At 35.4% G+C, this 21,422-nt stretch overlaps 1 protein-coding gene across 7 annotated transcripts in view; it reads right to left on the reverse strand.

Moving 5' to 3' along the window:
* Window positions 1-698: 698 nt before the first annotated feature.
* PAM (peptidylglycine alpha-amidating monooxygenase) overlaps window positions 699-21,422 on the reverse strand; it is a 110,150-nt gene continuing 89,426 nt past the window's right edge. For 3 of the 7 annotated variants that reach the window (XM_054653435.2, XM_054653431.2, XM_077172113.1), the window contains 11 exons: window positions 19,006-19,135; window positions 13,913-14,029; window positions 13,336-13,408; window positions 11,797-12,004; window positions 10,948-11,148; window positions 8,161-8,279; window positions 7,082-7,181; window positions 5,669-5,722; window positions 3,141-3,353; window positions 2,038-2,094; window positions 699-1,508 (listed from right to left, as the gene is read on the reverse strand). In XM_054653435.2, coding sequence (XP_054509410.1) covers window positions 1,327-1,508; window positions 2,038-2,094; window positions 3,141-3,353; window positions 5,669-5,722; window positions 7,082-7,181; window positions 8,161-8,279; window positions 10,948-11,148; window positions 11,797-12,004; window positions 13,336-13,408; window positions 13,913-14,029; window positions 19,006-19,135 — 1,454 coding nt within the window. In that variant the 3' untranslated portion in view covers window positions 699-1,326. The remainder of the gene's footprint in view (window positions 1,509-2,037; window positions 2,095-3,140; window positions 3,354-5,668; window positions 5,723-7,081; window positions 7,182-8,160; window positions 8,280-10,947; window positions 11,149-11,796; window positions 12,005-13,335; window positions 13,409-13,912; window positions 14,030-19,005; window positions 19,136-21,422) is intronic. The other 4 variants (XM_054653436.2, XM_054653433.2, XM_054653434.2 and 1 more) reach the window with 3 other exon arrangements.

A 21,422-nucleotide genomic window follows, 5' to 3' on the forward strand; every position in this document is an offset into this window, starting at 1 on the left:
CCAGCAGTAGCCTATTACAACACCTGCAATGATGATGATGAAAATTGTTCCATAAGACCCTGTGGCAATTACAGCTGTGTACACTGCTCATAATAGCAGTTTTAAAAGAACATTAATTATGCTCTGATCCTCAAACTGGACTGATTAGTCATAATGATGTTACACAATGATTCACACTCTAGATGACTCATACAGAGAGGGTAATTATCCAGCAGGATTTCTGTGAGTCTGCTGTTAAATGAGAGAGCTCATTACAGGACTGAGGGTTCCTGTTGAATGAATGAAAAAGAAAATGTGGAGGAAAAAAGAAAATCAGTGCTTCTAATGAGGTAGTATTAGATGCCTACCCTGACTAATTTGCATATTTAATTTGAGACACAGGCCTCCTCTTAGCTGTGACCATGTGTTTTATTAAGGAAATACCTTGGAGCTTTATTATATAAGTAAAATCCCTCTTTAGATGTTTAAGTTTGACTTTGTACATGAGATGAAGATTATTAGTCTTAAAAAAAAACAACAAACAAACAACCCTGTGACATAACAAAATATTTTCCAGCTTCCATATAAAATAGCATTTTTTTATCAGCTGGTGGAACACATTAAATTTTTTACTGTGTTAAGTGCCCCCCTGTAACTTTTACAAAAGTTGTATACAAAAAAGTGCAAGCAAAAAATCCAAAGTACACTCTGACAGCCAATGCTCTGCGAATACTTTATTACACAAATTACATTCAGCTTCTGAAAATAGTGTTCTAACAGTGATACCATCTAAAAATAAGACATTCCCGAAACACATCAAGTTAGGAAGAAGAAAAAAATTAAATAGAGACTTTTTTCTTTCCTTCAATGCAATATCATGTTACTGATTTAAAAAAATAGAAGACTTAGCAGCTTCATTTTCTTGTGGCACTGTATATTCTCTCTAATGCAACAGGTTAAGGACATTGAAGAGGAAAGGCACAAAACAGAAATTGGCAACTCAATAATTATGGAAAAAATATTCTGATGAAGCAGATAGTAAGACTTATTTACAAGATCCCCATATTTGATGATAAAATACTACTGCTTTAAATCAGTCCTGCAATTAAAAGACTTTGCTTTATTAAGATGTTCACATAAAAACCAACGGCACCGATATGGAATTTCCATATACTTCTTCACTTAAAAACATAAGTAAAACCAAACAAAAATTAAAGGAACTAGTGTACAGCCCCACACAGACTAGAACAGTTTACAATTAAATATACAAGATCTTAAACGTGCTTAAGGGAAAAGAAATCTGACATTCTGGGTTGAACCATATCATGGAGAACTCAAAGGTTAGTTTCAAGATGATGAAGGTGTTGGTGGCAGGGGAGACGCTGAACACTCTTCCTCGGAATCAGTGCCATCTTCTTCATCTTTTTCTTGGTCACTTCCTTCAGTACTCAGCCGGTCAAACCCTTTTCGGCTGTAGCCTTTGTGACTTGCAAAGAAGTTCCCAAGGTTAATTCCACCACCACCTTTCCCTATGGAAAGGAAAGGATTTTCATAAGGTTTGCTTTAACTGTAAGGGGAGAATAAAAATCTATCTACTAATTAATCAGTACAGTGGTGATTCTTTTAAGTGTCCTTCCAGAAACTGTTTTTAAATGTTCAGCATAGGAGCCACAAAAGCTAGGTGTATATAATAGGAAAGAAGAAGGAAATTAATCTTACAAGTAGAAGTTCCAGACAATGCTTTTTTAGCATCCATTTTTTCATTAATTCTACACAGATTATTGGCATTCCTACCCATTTGCCCTTAGTTTCAAAGTGCTTCATTTCATTCACCAGATCTACAATAACTCATTATAGCTCCTGCTCTCACTGGTAGTGACTCATCCTCTTTAGTGAGCAGATAATGACAAAGTTGTCGTAAAATAAATTTTCAAAAACCCCTGATCATTGACCCCAATCCTTCCTTTAAGAAAGTTCCATCAAATCTGTTAGTCAACATGAATATAGAAAAAAAGCCTCCAGTTACTGCATTTGAAAATATAATCAGTGACTACTTACCTCTAAGTCTGCCTAAAATTCTGCCGGAACTAGAATCAAGTTTGCGTTCCCCATCAGCTGAAAAATAAATTTCAAAAATAAGCTAAACCCTGAGTGCTCTGTGGTCAAATAAGTATCTGTATTTTCTGATAAATATCACAGACATTCAACAAACTAATCAGCAGCTCTAAGAAGCCATTTATGCCAGTACTGCAATAGACTAGAGTGTTAGCATATTTGATATGCTATCTAGCATATTTGGTATGCTAACACATTTGAATACAAAAGTCAGGAAGCTGTAGGCTGAAATCTTCAAATACAATACATCCAATTCAGTCCTGCAGCCATATTAGACTGCTGAATGGCCTACTCTGTCAGAGTAGGTCCTGACCAGTGGCAGAATTATGTTGTGTAGTCCATGTACATTTTCTTCTCTGGATGAAGGTATCTTGATAAAACAATTTTGTGATATAAAATAACAAGTCTAGTGATCAAATGCCTATCGCAGTCTGCCAATTTATGAAAAATAATGTTATTATACAATACAAATTTAGAATTGTTTACATAACTTCTAAGTACCAATTAAAGCTTTCAGAACTATGGATTAAGGTGCACCATGGAAGCATGTCTGACTCACAGAATTGACTACGTGGGAGAGAGCAATAATACAAAATCTCTTGTAATGGTATCTGCTTTCATTTTGCCTGTATCTCTGTAATACCCATATGGAGTCTTTTGTTTTAGCAGCTTAAAGATCCCCTACTTAAAAAATCAAACTAAAAAATCAACCTTCTTTCTTTGCTTGCAGTATTAAATTTTCTGAATTCTAGACAATACAACATGAATTTATTCTAGTAATTTCCGAGATACCAGTTTTTGCCTTGACACCAAATAAAATTTTTGATACATGTTCTGAAGAGGTGCTAGCTTGAGGGTAGTTTAAAGGCTCAGGGGGCTGCAGGTGCTGTGTCCCTGCCAAGCTGTAAGTTTGCGTGCAGCACCACTGCAACTGTTCCAGAGGGCAAAGGCACAGAGAGCTGCTTTCTTCATACCCTCACCCCCCTGTTTTCAGTGATATTTGGAACTGGAATAATAAGAGCCTGTTTTCTAGGGCAGTTACTCACAGTTACCTCCATAGACAGTTGGCTTCTTCCACCGAATAAATACTAAAATTACCAGCAGGATAACAACAGGGATAATAAGAAGAGTTGTAATAAGAACAAAGGAAACTCCAGTGCTGCTGGCCTGTTGGACCAAGTGTTGCTTATCCATATTCTTTAGAGGGTCTCTTGATTCTGGCTTGTTTTTCAATCTGGCTTCAGCAATTGTTTCTGATTCTTTAAAAAGAAAACAATTTCCATATGTAATCCATATACATCAAGCTGTTGCTTGAACAGCTGTGGCAGAACATGGTGTTTCAGGAAACAACAAGCTAGGATACCTTAAGTGCTTTGTAACAAGAAAACAAAGGCAAACTCTTACGGGGACATTTTTGGCTTTTGCTGATGTTATCCCAAATAAAAGGAAGAGCAAGTCTGAATGATACCACTCATTAGCAAAGATTCCCTCCCCTTTTCTCAAATAAGGAAACGAGATGTGTCAAACAATTTTGTCCTAAAAAGTATCAACTATTTAAAATATAGGAAATTACCCCAATGGTAATTACATCACATGGTTCTTTTTGTAAATAACCATGTGGTGTAACATCAATTAAACATCTCCTTTTGACAAAAACATTTCCACAAAAAATACAGAAAGCCAGTATACATCACATTGTCATAAACACAAAGAAAAAGTTTAAAGATCTTTATAACAAAACTGTGGCAAAGGGTTAAATTTTCAGAACTGTTACATTCCATGAAGGAATTTTGGTTCTACAAATCTGGAGAGCTTTTGAAAACTGCATTCAGTCTTGCTGAGTAATTTGTTAACTCTATACCCACAAGGAGAAAAACTATTTCAGAAAAACCTTTATGATGCTGCAAATGCTTTGTGATAACTTTTAGTAAGTAAAACTGTCTAGCTATGTACTTTGAATTCAGGCTGAACAGCATGTCTTTACAAGTAGCTGCATCACAAATACTTTCAACCAGCACTGTTTTGACTCTGTATCAAAATTAAAATGATGTTCTACTCTGACGAAGTAGCAAAAGGTTCAGTTGATAAATGATAAATATTATGATATAAAGATAAATAATATGATAACAATGATAAATAATATCATTGTTATCACAAGCACAAAGATAACAATGACACAATGAAAACATCCTGTCTATTAAGTAGTTACTGCTAAGGAAGATTTTCCTCCCCCGTCTTTCCCACCACCTCTGGGCAAAGTTACAGTTCTCTATATATTTTCCCCCATGTCACAGTAGTACAAGCACTAGTAACAGTCACCAGGAGCATGAGAATGCAAGCTACTCCTCTCCATTTATTAAGCATTATGACACTAAGTCCATTGGCTCTTTTCTCCCAGGGGGGCTGAAAGATGTTAATTTCAGCCTACCTACTCTAAACAGTTTTAGACATTGTTACTTAAAACCTTTTTCTTACCCTGGTGTTACTATTGCATTTTTTTCTCTATGACATTAGAAGTGTCAGCTAAAGAAAGCCAAAAGGCATTTACAATTTACATATCCCTAGATATACAGCATGCTGTAATGTCAACACTTCCCTTTTGAGTGCTTCAGGCAGGCTGGTGTACCAATGAAGATAAAGTAAAATGATAACAGTGATGGCAATAAGCATTTCATTGTTTCATTAGCCTTCCTTATTCTACTTTATTCTATATGCTTTCAATTGGCAGTTGGGATTTTTTTGACTTTTCTCTGTCTGCGTCTATATGGCTAAAGAAAACTACATAAGCTCTGAATTTAAGCAAAAAAAAACCAGTTAAGAACATTTGAACATTTTTAATACCTTTATAAATAGTACCATAATGTGGTACTGGTTTTCTGAAAGGGAAATGAGCTACATAATGGAATACAAATGGTTAAAATTACTTTTCATCTACCTTAATTGGTATTTTACTCCTTTGAATCTCCTCTGTGTACTGTCTCCTTAAATTGTTCCTACATGCTTTCATTTTCTTTTTCCTTTTTTTTTTCATTTTCATGCAGATTAAATAAACAAAAAATCTAGTAAATCTATAGGAGGAAATGTAAATAGAAAAAAATAGTATTTCTTCTCATATGGTGTGACTGACAAGGCTGTGTACTAAAAGACTACACAGGAATATAAACCAACTGTCATTTCAAATAACCCTTTTTTGGTGGTGGACGGATGTAGAGTGGGGGAGGGTGCTGGGGAGTAACTGTTGCTGTTGTATTTTAGAGCTATTTCTGCATCTAAGGGAGCTGCCACAGATACCAATCTGGAACATACGAGATGGTAGAATGGAATTAACCTACTAGTGAATTTTTTATTCTGTGACAGTGAAGCACTTGTCATCACTGGAAATGAAATGTTTAGATTGGCTGTGAAATAGCATCTACCAGGTAACAGTGTTACAAGCTTCCTTCTAGTGCTTCCAATAGGAATGCACAAAAAACAGGTCAAACTAGTCAGCATTTTGTCTCTTCAGCTTGGTAGAAGCAGCCCTAGTCTACGTGAACATACTGATCCCTTCATTTTCATTATGAATCAGACTAACCTTTTGTCTCCTGTACCTCAATACCAGCCTTTTTAACTGACCGATGTTCCATTTCTGTAAAACAAAATCATTCTTCAGGACAACTGATATTTCAGAAAGGCACTCAGTGACATCTTCCTGCTAGCTTTCTCAAATGTACAGTACAATCCTACAGTAAACATTCCCATCAACATCTGAATTTCACCACGGAGAGTCAATATAAACTATTCAGTAGCTCACAAAGCCAGAGGAAAAAAAGGAAGAGCTCAGTTCATGTAAGTTGCTTGCAATAATCACCTTTTATATGAAACAGAAAGATTTTATATGTGTGCCTAAAGGTTCATAGATTCCTGCAAAAATAAAACTGTTTATTTTTTTATTATCAAAATCATAGTGAATTAAAGGCTGGTTGAATCAGGGTTTCTTAGCTACTGCTCTTTTATACTTCAGCAAAAACTAAAAAGAAAATTTTATACAAGGACATCCCTCATCTAACCTGTATAAATTCCATTACTTTTTTATTCTCATATTTCTTTGAATAACAGATGAGAATTGTTTATGTTCAGTTCATTAGATGCAGATAAAAACATATCCAATCAGAATTACAATTTATGTGGTCCAGCCTCCTGTTATTAAGAGCAGCTGATACTAAATGCTCCAAAGGAAAATCCATTAATTATAAACAAGACAAATAAGGAATAACTAGCTTAGTCATTTATAGCAGCGGACTCTTACTGGATGACTAACATCCTGAAGCCTAAGACATCATGTCTGTCATACATTTTTTTATCCCATATAAAGGAGCAGTGAATTATATTTTTATTCCTGTAAAACATGTAACCTCTCTCTGAATCCTACTAAATTGAAGTCTGACTAAGCAGGTTTCTCTCCCTGAACTGAAGCTGCTTGCCTCGGGGCTTACTAGATTAGAACAGGCAAGCGTTTCCTCTGTATGAAAATAGGACTTCAAATTATACTAGATTAATTTTCTAGTGATGAAAGCTCCCAATAAAATGAATATAATTTTTAAGTTGACCAAAGTTTTTATTTTATACCTTGGGAGTTTTCTGCATGATAACCTCACAGGAAGCAGTTGAGTTCTCAGCAAATGATACACTAAAATTACTAAAATACTAGAGTAACACTTTTGTTTAAGCAAGTACTAACAATGGATATGTAAGGCAAATGCATGTTGATTCCTTCTGTGATAAACTCATGTGCCAGGACTCTTCTTTGATAGAGCACACAACAATGCTGAAGAACAGTCTTCTAATGAAAACTGAGCAGCAGCACACAACTGCTGCAGGTGAAGCTTGTAGTGCACTTAAAACCTTCATTATGCCACTAGGCTCTTGGCCAAGGGCACCAGATATGTGATACTGACCTGAAAGTACAAAATATGAAATTAGGACATTAAGAACAAAAAGAACATACTTTCTACAGATGCAAACTTCCACACTGCTTTGGCATGAACATCTCCAACAAATACTGTTCTGTCTTCTGAAGCAACAATATCATGTGGCATCTCAAAGCTCTGTGAAGATAAGCAGTAACATATTACCCCTAAGTGTCTACGCTTTCATAAGGCCTCCTTAACACCTAACTTGAGCCTGGTCATATTCAATCCTGCTTTAGACTGGAAAATGTAGCAGGTGCTGGTGTGAAACCCAAATGTGTGAAAGGAAAGGAATTCCATTTCTCTTAACTTGCCTTCTCCAGGGGTAATGGCATAGAGATTACTGCATATATTAATGCTAAAAAAAGTTATATTAATATTATTTCTATTCATATTATTACATTCCACTTTACCCACTGAAATACGTATTTTCAAAAATAATCTTGGTTTGAAACCCACACATTTAATTTTTGTTAAAGTTCATATGCAAAACAGCTATTTGCTATACTCAGAAAAAATAACTCTCAATATAATTTAAAGTTGGACTGCAAATAAAGAGTGTATGTGTACCAAGAAGTGGGAATATTAACATTCATTCTTTAATCTAAGACAATATATAGAGACTGTTAAAAACTCCACAATTTTAATGTACAATACTGCAAGAAGAACATTTGGCCTTAACTTATCACTAGTATTCTATAAAGAGGGATATAACCATACAGTTATTATATACCATATTATTTCTGCTTAGGAATAAGGTCTATTTTTTGTCAAATTACTAGCATCTAAATATATAAATCTTTCAATTCCTTCATTATTCTCTTAAATGAACTTTTAAGAACTGTAATGGCAGTAGTAAAGTAGGCTTATCCTGCCTGAAGGTATTATCTGTAGGAATCATCTAGAAGTTAGTATAATTTCCAAATGCGTACCACATGTAGAAGCTAATACCCAAAATTCTAGTTTTTTTATTTACTATTATAAATAATTCCTTTTGAATACCTTACATTATAATAAAAAATTTTCCAACTTCTTACGAAGTTGGAAAAGTAGAATGCTAGCAATGTTCTCATATATATATGATTATACGTAACAGGTACTTTGTGCAGTACTCTACCTTTCTAAGTGGAATGAAAGTTTCAATTATTTCTCCAGTAGAGAAGTTCATCACAAATCCTTTCACTGGTTCTGCCTCTCCAGGATAGGGCATTCCATTAACTGCAAAGAGGAGACCACCTGCAACAACATTAGACTTGCCTTAAGAACCCACACATAGCAAACTGCAGTGAAGATTGAACTGTAATAGTTTAGATAAAAAAAGGCTGTCTGAGAAACAGAAAGACAGAAAGATAACTCAACAAGAAGCTAAACTACAAGAGGAAAGTTAAGTGAGGTATAACTCACTGAAACTTTGTCATTTAAGATATTCATACTTAGTTCAAATAAGAAGAACCAGCAAGATTTTACATATAGTTTAAATGTAAAAGGAATGTGAAGGTGTTAAAAAATAACCTCAAGAATGCTGTGCTATGGTGGTTGACCTGACAGCAGAAAGTTCTTTCAATGCATCAAAAGCAGAAAGTCAGCTGCGGAGTAAGTGGGACCACAAAAGGAAAAGATGTGAAGGGGGACTCAGGGATTAGAGGCCTATGGCAAAGAAATGGGTTTTGTCAGTTTTTTCTGTTTAATATGCTGGGAAGTTTCTAACACTCAATTTTTTTTCTTGGTAAAGAGATCAGAGGAGACAACTCAACAGGAAGCACAAGGTATAAGACAAGTCGGAGGTTATTAATTTATGAGGTTTAGATGGCATTCACTCAAATTCAGAAGGAAACCAAATGTGAAATGAGACTTCAGGCCAAATTAAGTAACCCAGCACTGCAAACAGCCACTTGTCCACCAGGATGCTGAAGTAGTGCCCACCTACAAAATGGAGCCTGTGAACACACATTACCAATTCTGGTATCCATCTCCAGTAAGATGGTAGAATCCATAATGAAGACTGAGACATGGGTAAGTGTGAACTCTCAGAACACGTTGGTGTGGCTTCTCTAAGTGTTGTGCCTCAGCTCTGAACAGGGAGAAAAAGCACACAGGCAAGCAGATTCTATAGACAAATTGGTGCTTTCAGAAAACCCTTGACAAGGAAGTGCATCAGAGGTTACTGAATCTGTGTTTTCAAAGGGGTGAACGAAATATCCATTAATGAACAGGAAGCAAAGAGCTTAGCTTATGGGCAGAGCTAAAAATTCTTCAGGACAGAGAAGTCTGAATAGTGTGATATTGAAGTCATCAGAGTCAGCAATTTTATTGAATAGTTTTCATCAATGACTGAAAAATGGGGCAAACAATAACACCTAGCAGTCTGAGGAACGTAACTGAGTTCTGTGGAGAAGTGAAAAGCTTCATGATACTAAGGAAGTCCAGAAAGACTTTTTATACAAGTAAGTTGTTAAACAGATGACAAAACAGCTTCTGCAAAGACAAATGTAAAGTGACATTTCTTCCAAAAAAATAATCTGGATCATGCCTATATGATGTTTGAACTTGGAGCTGGTACCTTCAGCTCAGGAAAGACATCTCTAAGCCATCCCTAAAAGATTCCTGAAATCTCCACTTCCATGTACAGTGTCAAACAAAATTTCAGTATAATGTCTGACATCATGAGAAGGAGAATTAGGAATGAGGAGGGGACGGTTCTATACTATGCAAAAACAGCATGCACACATATTGTGTACTGAGTGCTCTTTTACTCTCTGCATCTCAAAAAGGTTCCAGTGAAACTAAAGATGTTGGAAAAGAAAGGCAAATACACTACTCAAGGGGCTGAAGCAATTAAGTATCTTATGGGGAGAGGCTAAGGTAGCTGGGGTTCTTTGGTTTGAAGAGGATAAGGCAAGATGAAGGGGCACCAGATTGGGGGAGCGTGGAACTGTTATTCAGCTCCCAAAATTCTGAGATTGAGTAGCACTCAATAAAACTACGTCACTTTTTATATTAAAAAAAATAAATAAAGTGGATAATGAACTTCTGGACCCTGCAATGGTGGAAGGCCAATGAACCAGACAACACAAGTCAATTTGAAATGGGATTAGAACTTGTGGGCAACATGTTTGTAAAAAGACACTGTGAAGATCAGACCATAGGTTACCTCCTAAAACTGCTAAATAAAGAGTTTGTGGATGCGTAGTGAATAGGAGAGGAATTACTACAAAATGCATCCAAGCTTATACACACTCTCAGAATGCCTCTTTCCACTGTCAGAGACACATAGATACCAAGCCTCTCATCTAGCACAGCATTTTTTTACATTCTTGCAGATGCAAAAGAGAGAAACAGGATATTAAATTTGGTATTAAGGAGTCAGGAGCCCAACATGCCAAAGATCCTCATCCAGTTCTTAACATTTACCTTATCTTCAGTATCGGTAGTTAAAATCGAATCCCAAAACTTAATATAGTAATTGTTAACCAGACTGTGATATTGAAAACCGCAATGTTTTCTGCTTGTTTTCAGTTCTCTGGTTTCATGAAACCAAAAACTCTTCATTTGGTCTTAATTTTGCTCTCTTCAATGGAGTCCAAAATGCATATTTAGAAACATTATTATTAATAATGTCATTATTTACTGATTAACTTTGCAGTCACCAGGAAGCAGCAGGATTGTCTACTTGTTGATATCACATTTAGGCAGTAATCAGTCATTTTCTAGAAACAGAGATTAGATGCAAGCTTCCTTCAACTGCAAGCAGGAAAACAGGTAGTTCTCAAATTTTCCATTGCATCAGGACTACTCTCGAAGATAAGTAATATTCATCCCAAGATAACACAATAGCACTTCAGGAAATGTGACATCCTGGCACAAAGCAACTACTTGAAATATGAAGAACAAGAAAAAAGATTACCTGGAACGTAGGAAACTGCAAATAACTGTCTTCCAAATGCTTTGTGTTTGATCTCTCTTGTGAACTCCCCAGTCTCCAGCCTAAAGCACTGAATTCGACCATTTTCTCTGTCTGCAACACACAGCTGACTTAAGTCAGGGATCAGGGCTAAGCTGTGAGGGATACAAAACTGTCCAGGCCCGGATCTGCCTAGAGAAGTCTCTGCAATAAAAAAACCCCAAATTTGTGTTAAAGTACACACTGAACTATCAGTTTTACTTAGAAACAGCAGTATACCACATAATGCAATGTAACCCTGGGAAAAGATTAAGGTTAGCTTGCTTTCTTCCTAGCATTTAGGTAGGTAACTCAAAGTAGCTTATTTTGTTTTCTTTATAAATCCCAAATTTAGAATTTGCAATTTCCTGAGAATATTCAGCACAGTTACAGCAACACATAAATCTGAGTCAGCCAGAAATATAATTATTCAGAAAACTTAAAATAGATGAAATCACAGCATAAATCTGGCAAAAAATTATTCTTTTCTTATATGTTTAAGAAAAAAATTTGCTTTATGAAAGTCAGAATATTTTCTTGACAAAATAGGGCATGACAATATTTATTCTGAAAGCAAGATGACAAACCCCCATTTTTTATTTTTAGTAAATATATAACCAGTACAAGTAGCCGTAAAAAAAGCCAAGAGAAAATTTGGATGCAAGGCCAAGGCTGAAATTTATATAGGGACTGGAAGGTATTTCAGTTATAGAAATTAATAAAAAAATTAATAGCAACATCAGTAATTTTGTGGTTCATGATGAGCTCATGGTAACAGCAGTATGAGTAAAGTACCAAGAGCCCTGACTGTACCTTCTCCCCACTGCATCACATATAGTCCATTTGGAGAGAACTGAATAATCCGACTGTTGCAGTAGCCATCAGAGACGTAAATGCTGCCAGTAATTGGGTCCACGGCCACATCAGTTGGTTGACAGAAATGATTTTTGTCACTGCCTGGTTGCAAAGGTACTCCTAAGGTCAGTAATGGCTCTTTGTCTTTGGCTCCTAGTTTGAAAACCTTTTTTTCAGTCAAAATGAAAAGAAAAGAGGTTTTAGTTTTATGGAAGGTGCAACCAAAGACCCAGGTGGCCTAGGGAAGAACTCCTATCACTGTGTATAAAATAAATTTACATACCAAATATAATCTTAATATATTGACCATAATATTTATTATTAGCTTTTCAATATTCCTGATTCTAGGAAACTTCTGCTTAAAATACAAATTCCCTGTCATTACAAAGCAAACAATTTAGTTTCACTTTCCAGACTTAACTTCATCGATAAGCAAAAGACATAGCAGAAAATGACAGAAGTATCTTGAAAGGCTGGAGAGAGGGCTCCATGAGAACCTTGTGAAATTCAACAAGGCCAAGTGCAAGGTCTTGGGATTGCCCCTGGGTTGGGGCAATCCCAAGCACAAACACAGGCTGGGAGGAAAAGGGATTGAGAGCAGCCATGAGAAGAAGGTGTTGGTTAATGAGAAGTTCAACATGAGCTGGTTATGTGTGCTCACAGCCAGAGGTTAACCATGTCCTGGGCTGCATCCAAAGCCCTGTGGGCAGCAGGGCAGGGAGGGGATTCTGCCCCTCTGCCCCACTCTGGTGAGACCCCACTTGCAGAGCTGCCTCCAGCTCTGGGGTCCCAGCACAGGAAGGACATGGAGCTGTTGGAGAGAGTCCAGAGGAGGCACCAAGGTGATCAGAGGGATGAAGCACCTCTGCTGTGAGGAAAGGCTGAGAGAACGGTTCAGCCTGGAGAATAAAAGGCTTCTGGGTGACCTAATTGTGGCCTCCCAGCTCCTGAAGGGAGCCCACAAGAAAGTCAAAAATGAACTTTTTACAGATCTACGTAGTGATAGAATTCCCCATTCAAGTGGGAATGACTTCAAACAGGGAGTAGGTTTAGATTAGATATTAGGAGGAAGTTTTTTACCACAAGGTTGGTGATGCCACTGGTGAGGCTGCCCAGAGAAGCTGTGGCTGTCTCACCTCTGAAAGTGTTCCAGGCCATGTTGGATAGGGCTCTGAGCAACCTGGCCTAGTGGAAGGTGTCCCTGCCCATGGCAGGGCAGCTGGAACGAGATAATCTTTAAGGTCCCTTCCAACTCAGACCGTGATTCTATGGTCTGAGTCTATGATACAATTATTTCTACTTCTATGCTATGTCCTTGTAGCAAATTATTCAACACAGCTATATTCCATGAAGTGCACAGGGTTGAATTTCTGTAGGCACATTCTTAATGTTATTCTAAACAAGCCTATATAAACAATATTTGTCAAATCTCTAGGAAAATAAAAATACTTTTTAGCAAAATGTTATGGTCCTGATACTAAAGCTTCAGAAACGTACCTGATGAAGAGCTACATCAGTGACCCAATAGTTACCATTTTTATCTACACTCAAGCCATGTGGCAAATAAAATCTGCAAGCACAAATGTAGAAGAATGAAGTTAAAATAATTTTCCTGGAAGAATGATATAGATGTGAACATTTCATTTTTTATCTACAGATCAAAAACAAATGTTGTACATACTAACTACATGTAGCATTTAATGAAAAATACAGCTTTACAGCTTAGAATTTTCTTGACAATAGTGTCTCAGGTGTGAAATTCAGTTGATCTCAGATATCTCACTCAGGCTGCCTTAGCATTTTTAAGTACAATGTACAATATTCACTTCTATTAATCTCGCTGGTAGAAGCAATTACATGAAATGTTAGAAAATAGACATAATAGAGATAGCAAATTAATTTTATTATCTGTTGACTTTGTTTATATATTTACCTGAAAATAGGCTACAATTACACAATTGTATATAAATGCACAAACATAATATAAACAAAAAAAAAATAGTTTAGGGACTCTTTGGCATAAAATATATGGAAATATTAGTTCAATTAGTAAGAGAAAAAAACCCCAACTTACAGACTTTTGCCTGTGGAATGAAGCAGTTTTGCATTACTTGGATTCAAGACAATAATTGTGTTCTGTTCAATTGGTCCAAGGCCTCTTTGCTGATAGACAAATTTGCTGTCAAAAGAACTGTACAAAAAGAGTGGAATAGAAAGCCAGTATTAGAAGGTTCTACCGATGAACAATATACACACAACTTAAAGCCAAGTTTTGTAGTTCAGTTCCAGTGTGGGGTTATTGGCTTTTTCTTTCTTTAAATATAAACCTTATAACATCACTGTACAGTTGTAAGAGTTAATAGTGTTGTATGTCTGCATTTCCTACTGAGGTTATGACTTCTAAACTAAAGGAGCACTAAATCAACACAGCAACAATTAAAGATAGTCCTAAAGCAAGTAAGTAAAAACCCCTTTTCAAATTATTTTGTTTAATAATTTCATTGTCATGGCAACACAGAAATTAGAAATTCAACAATATAGCCTAAGAAAAAAATATAGGCAATCACCAGGGCATACCTGCCAGTAAGACCAGGTATACTATGTACCATCTAAGGCAGTTTATGCATGTTTGTGTCTTCTGCTTTTTCTTTTTTCATATGCATTTCAGTATTTTGCTAGAGCTTACTACGATAAGATTCAGTTCTTACGGTTCTTATTCTTTTCACAGTGTGCTTACACAAGACTATAGGATATTATGTGCATTCCTCCTCATCCCACAAAATTGCACTCAATTTTCAAGGTACATGGAATATATTCATAAAAAACATTTGTACATGTCACTATTTCATACATTAAGAATCAGGATAAACTTTCTAGAGGACATTTACTAGGCATGAAATTATCATAAGCTTCCAAAAAATAAAAATATAGTTGTCTAACCTGTTAAAATATATGTTCAGTTTTTAGTGAAGGTAAACAGAGTGTAAAATATTTTGAACAACATTTCAGGCTAAATGTTAGAGCATAGTGTTTGATGTGAATGAAAAATGCTTGAATACAAGACCCATTCCCTGCTGCCACTTTGTATTTTTAAATCCATTTGTTGATCCCAAGAGAAATCCAGCCATGATTGATGCTACTTGGTAAACAAGAATATACTTTGTAGTCACAGAGAAGGCTTTGAATAAAGCCATTAAAACTATGTATCGTACAGCTCCAACAGTCTCACATCTCCATTATATTAAATATTTATATGTCTAGAATTTTTAATGTGGAAAAGCAATATTGGCTTTATACATAACTAGAAAAATCAATACAGAATGTGTCTAGGTTTCTGCATATGCTATGATTAGAAAATAGTATTTAGATACTGTCATTGCATATAGTAACTATCTATAACTATTGAATTTCTGGTAGAAATATTATCTAATGCCAAAATAATAATTTGGCTATGAATGGTTAAACCAAAGGTGAAAGGTACTAAAACTCTCCCCAGAGTTCTGCCATCATGTAGAGGAAGACAATGGATAAATAGTAATGACACACAAAGGCCTATACTGGTGTTGTACCTTCTTGTTTGAGTATTATTCAAGCAGGTGCTGTTATATTCTTTACCATTCATGTCAGTAATCTGCCATGACAAGTTCTCTTAATTTTGAAATTTTAAAAGGAGTCTAACACTCATAAGGGCTTGCTCTAGCTATGGATTACCAAACTGTAGCATCAACAATGGATGGATTGGACTAATAGTATTTTTTTTTATCTACATAGATAATGCAGAAAATCTACACAAATTATCAAAGAAAAGAATCTAAGTGATGGTAGCTATTGTACAAAACAAACCCCATCGAAAACATGATTGTATCTGCAGAACTGACTATCTAGACTACTTAAAATAATTAGTGGTTTCCCTTGTTATGATTTTAGTTCTTAGTAATGGTGCTGTCTAGATGCCTAAGTATTTCCTGCTATGCCCAGCTCTTCTGGGAACTAAGTGATTTCAGTGTAAACAAGAGATTGTATGGTATGCAGAGAAATTCTATTGAACTTGAGTTTATGGGAGTGATCTCCCATTCATCTTCTCCTTGTCAAACTTCTTTTCTAGGAGAATGATAGAATGCTACAAAATCACAGTCACTCTTTTCTTCCCAGTGCTTGAGATTAATTTCCAGGCAATGTTCCTTTGTTTTAACTGACATATAAGAACACAAACAATGCTGACTACTTCCAGGTTAAAAGCAGCAAGACCAAAACCGCACGAAGAGAACAACTAAACACAGTAGTCATGTTGCTCTAAAGCATGGTTTCCTGATAGGTTCTGCACTTTGATACTGAAGGACAGGTAAAATCCACTGCATTTCTACTACTTCTAATTTTAAACTCCAATGTAATTCCACATTTATGTTTTTACTTCTCATCCCTCTCCTGCTGCCCATTAATGCAAAGGCTTTCTTGCTAAATCTAGTATCCTTCTTATGGGCAACATAGTAAATTTAGACAGACCACATGATCTCATAACCTGTGAAAGCACAACCCTGAGGTCTATTTTTGATCAATATCCATTACCATTGTGATATAATGCTCAGCCTGCCTACCTTGATAAGAATGCAGTAACAAGAATATAACTGATACTCTCCAATAAGTTCTTTGTAAATTGGATAAATAGCACACATTTTTCATCACAAAATACAAAATGACTTCCAGCTGATTCACTGCTTAGCCAGCTGAATAGTTTTAATTTTTTATATTCCACACAATACATGCTGCTTACAGCAGAGACTGTTCTGACACTGAAGAGACCATGCTGTAGAAGAACCTTAATTATTTAAGAGGATTATTTTTTTAAAATCATATGCTGAAGGAATGCTACAGCCACTGCAAAACTGCTACTGTATTACAGAGCTTGTCACTGCATAATCTCTAAAGTCACCTTTTGCAACAGCATAGATCATTCAACCAGCTATATTAAACTGAATGAGGATCCAGCTTTTGTGGCATATGTTAATAATGCGTTGGAAACACTTGTGCAAAGCTTAACAGCACAGATTGTTTTTGTTTTATTTGCTTCTATACTAAGCTGGTGAAGCATTGAAACAGAAAATAAATTCTAGGCTTTCAGTCTATTGATTTATGTTTACAATTTGGTAAGGAATATTTGATTAACTGTGTATTTGCAGCTAATGATAAAAGTTAACTTAAAAGTCTGCTAACTTCTTATGCCTTCTCCATACAACTGTCATGATAAACCCCTTCTAAATACTATTTGTTTTCCTTGAAAAATGAGAACACCCATTACTTCTTCTTTTTTCATCATAACGAATGAAAGCAACCTCAAACTTAATGCCCATATATGTACCCGAAAAAAAGTAAAAAGGGAAGGCTGACTGGGTGAGCACATTTCTGTATGCCTCTTCTCCATGCGACAAGATGTGAAACAAGAGCTTAACAACAGGCATGTTTTCAAAATACATTTTAAAATCATCATACTCTATATGAAAGGCCTATAGAGTTCTAGTTCAACTGACTTAAGGGTCCCTATCAACACTAGATTTCCTATACATTGATTAACTATGCTCCACAAAAAGAAGAAGAAAAAAAGTAAGACTTAGGAATAAAACCCCTCAAGAACTAGGATTTAATGATTAGTTATGTTTATGGAAGGCCATGTGTTACTGAGCACTGGTGGTACATACATGGATTTCTAGACTACATATCACAACTCCAATCTTCTTCTGCAGCCACAGCATAATGAAGCTGAAGTTCTATCTGTCTCTCAACATGGTTGATTCATCATGCACACCTGTTGTTTTAGGGAATTTGTTTTGTTTTGTTTAAAACCTGTAGGCTTTCCCAACACTGCTGGATCTCGAATTCAAGTTTTGTGCTCTGGATTGTTGGTATACTTCAATTGCCAGACACCCAAAAATATGTATGTTACAAGGACCAGCCTATTTTCAAATATTTTTATAATTCGTTATTCAACAACACAAAGAACAGCACTTATGTTCCTGAGTAGGAGGATAAAAAACCAGCTTTTACACAATACTTGAAGTCTCAGTAATGCAAGTTGTATAATGCATCATTTAGTCTGTATTTATATACACTTGAGCTGGAGATATCACTGACGCATATGAGAAACAAATGATCGCTTTATCTGCTGCATTATGTTATTTACCTTAAAACCGCAATAACTTATTTTCTTCTATGAAACACTAGTCTAAGCATAATTTTTTATCATAATGTTCAGAATACTGTCCTGTTTTTCAGACATGATGTTATCTTTAAATGAATTATTCAGGATTTGAAAACAGCCATACCCTTTAGTGTTATAGCTATATATATATACACACATATATATATATGGAGAACAGGTGCTTAAAAAGAGGACAAAATAAAAGGAAGACATTTTTTAAAGGATATATTTGAAATGGTACCACACAACATGTTACAGGCTTGTACTACTTTCTCCCAGTATTTCTTGCAATTTCAAAAGTATCCATATAAACACATATACAATTTTAAAAATCAAATACATAAGAACACTGTAAAAATAAAGATAGTACTCTTTATTGGAATGTTCTGTCCTTAAAATAATATACCTCTGACTATATAATTTTACAAACACTAGAAGGACCACCATTCTAGAGTTCAGACATTTTTTTGTTTGAGTGATGCTAAGCAAATTTTATCAGATGAGTAGAATGAAGTTTGTTTTGAGAGAGTACTTTGTAACAATCCCTTTTTTTAGTATATAAACACAAAGAAGAATGGGCATAGCTTTGCATGCCTTAAACCCAAGTACTAATTGTAGAATACCATACTAAAACATTATTCACCCAGGCTAATTATTCCTGCTAAGAGACATGGAAATGTAAGGATAATTAATCTCAGTGAATATCATACTAACGTGGTCATACAGTTTAAGGACCTAATGTACTATGCTCTTTTCCCTGGAGACACATTCTTACTCTCTAAAGACTTAATAACTCATCATCTTGAATTGTCAGTCACCATTTCTATTCTGAGTCTCTGAAAGGCACTTTCAGCCAAAGAACTGAATTTTTAAATGGAAAAAGAACTTCAAGCTGTCTTTTCTTGAGAAGGTATATAAACAGCACACAGGAATTCAACTTTCTAACTCACCATTCGGGAAGGGCCTCTACTTACTTTTCATCCCAAACGTGATCACCTCTGTGGAAGACAACTAGGTTATTTTCAGGGTCCAGTGCCAACCCAGAAACTTGGCCTAGTTTGAGGTCTAACCCAGTCCACTCCACAACCTCTTCTATGTGGAAATCTGACCAAATAAATAAATAAATAAATAAATATGAAAAACCAAAAAATGTAATAATGTAGCAAATTTATTTAAAAAATCCAAATATGGTTAACTGGCATTTGGTGCAGACTATTGGGAATTACATGGACATTTTCTTACATGCAGTATTTCCATTCAATGCATAGCAATTCAATTCCAAGCATAGTTTTAACATAATAAAGCATGCACAAGCACTGGCAACCTGCTATGTATAGATGACAGAAATGTCAAAACTGCTTTTGATTCCATTCTTTTCTCCAACTTATAAGGATACATGGATACATACTCTAGAAGTTTTAGAAGCTCTGTAAATACTTTCTACACTGAAAGATTACAAAAATATACAATTGAAATCAGCAGGAAAATTTAAATATTAACTATCAGTGTTTGATTAAAAAATGCATATATAAATATAAATACCATTAATCATATACATAAATACCATGAATCACTAAATGAAATGTGGAAGGTGAATCATGCCCTTTTTTTTCTATTAAAGCTTTTAACACTAAGAAAAGAAGACTTCTTGTACTTGTCTTAAACTGTAAAACTCAACTAAGGGAGAGAAATTTAGTTTTAGAGATTAACATTAAAAAGATAAAAGTATGGTCTCTTCAATCCCTCTTACATAAAAGCAGACTGAGAAGGATAAAAGGTGCAAACTGATAAATATTTGAAAAGTGGTGGAAAGTTGACTGCAAAGATTAATTTTTCACAGATCACCTACTTAAATACTATTTGCAAGAGATTGCTCTTGTGTGGCTCTGGCAGTGTATTAAGAGACAGATGAACTAGATTATCAAAAAATAAAAAATGTAACAGTGAAAGAGATCTCACTAATTCTGATAAAATAGAAAGAAATAAAAACCAAAAAATTCTAAAATTTTTTCTACATGTTAGGAAATCTACCACTGCTTCCTTTCAGAAATTGATTTGTTGAGCATAATTCAGGTATTTCTACAATGCATAATTAGCATGTAGGCTTATAGAGCCAAACTGATGGCAAATAAGAAGCAATTTCTTTGAAGTTATGTGAAACTGGAGCCACTTCACTAATAGTCAGTGTGTTTGAAGGTAACCACACTTTACTTTGCAATTTTCAGTTCATGTAAAGTTTGTGAGTTCTGCTCTGATCCTAAACACCAGTCACTGGGAGTACCATCTAGGCAGGTAAAAAAGATCTCCAAATTCACAAAGTGTCAGGGCATCCTGCTTTGAAAGAAGGCAGATCACAGACCTTAGAACACAGCAACCAAGGAGTCTGAGAGGGTTCACCTTCACCTGGAAGTGATTTTCCAATGAAAGGCAAAATTAATGGGAAACCATTTATAAAATCTTTAAGCCACCTGTGCAACCCATCTGTCCTGATAATACCCTCCCCTTGCATTTCACTTGGAAGAGCTGTCGTCTGAGGAGGAACAACAGGAATGAAGTGGAGGGAAAATCATTCTCTACAACCTATCCAAGAGAAATATGAAAGCAGTGCTGAAAAGCTATTGCAGACTAGGAGATGTTTTACCTGTTTAGACTGCGATATCATAAGCTAGAGTAGGTTTCCTAAAAGAATCCTACAAGCTATCAGCAACTGCAGTGTATCCAGGACAGTAATCAGAAACTTCCAAAACAAGAAATCCTGCCCTGTAGAAATTTTAGCTGAACAAAAGCTGCAAGCTAAAGAAAAAGCTGTTACAAAAAATTATACATATTCATACTTCTGTAGAGTTGAGTTGATCACAGCAGGTGTAGTGCCAGGTATATTCACAGAAGTTTGGATTTTGGAAGGAGTAAGAGAATGGAAATTGAGTGTTTGCTTCCTCACTTGCTCATCCAACATCCCTTTATGGTAACCTCCAAAAAGCTTTTCATGTTTCATGTTACAGAGGCCTCTGAGCCTTTTTTTAAAAAAGCTATAAAAAATAAAAGGCAAAACATAGGACCTCTATTTTGGCCTCTATTTAGTCTCTCTGAAGACACATACTCTAAAATAGAAAATGTTTCTACTTAAAGGAATAAAAGATTTCTGATAGGTCGAAACAATAAAATGAATGTACAGTGACATACAGTCTAATCACAAGAGCTCTAGCCTCAATACAATCTTTAGATTTTATCACATTTTTCCAAAATTTGTTTATTAGTATTGTATTTTCTTTTTCCTTTCAGTCCATTCTGAAAGTCCTTTATACAAGTTTATCTCAAGGCAACTAGCTTTTTACAAAAACTCACTAAATTTAGACTTCCTTATCTAAGACTTATAACTTATTTCCCTACA

This window comes from Agelaius phoeniceus, chromosome Z, assembly GCF_051311805.1.
Source record: "Agelaius phoeniceus isolate bAgePho1 chromosome Z, bAgePho1.hap1, whole genome shotgun sequence".
Classification (NCBI taxonomy): Eukaryota; Metazoa; Chordata; class Aves; order Passeriformes; family Icteridae; genus Agelaius; species Agelaius phoeniceus.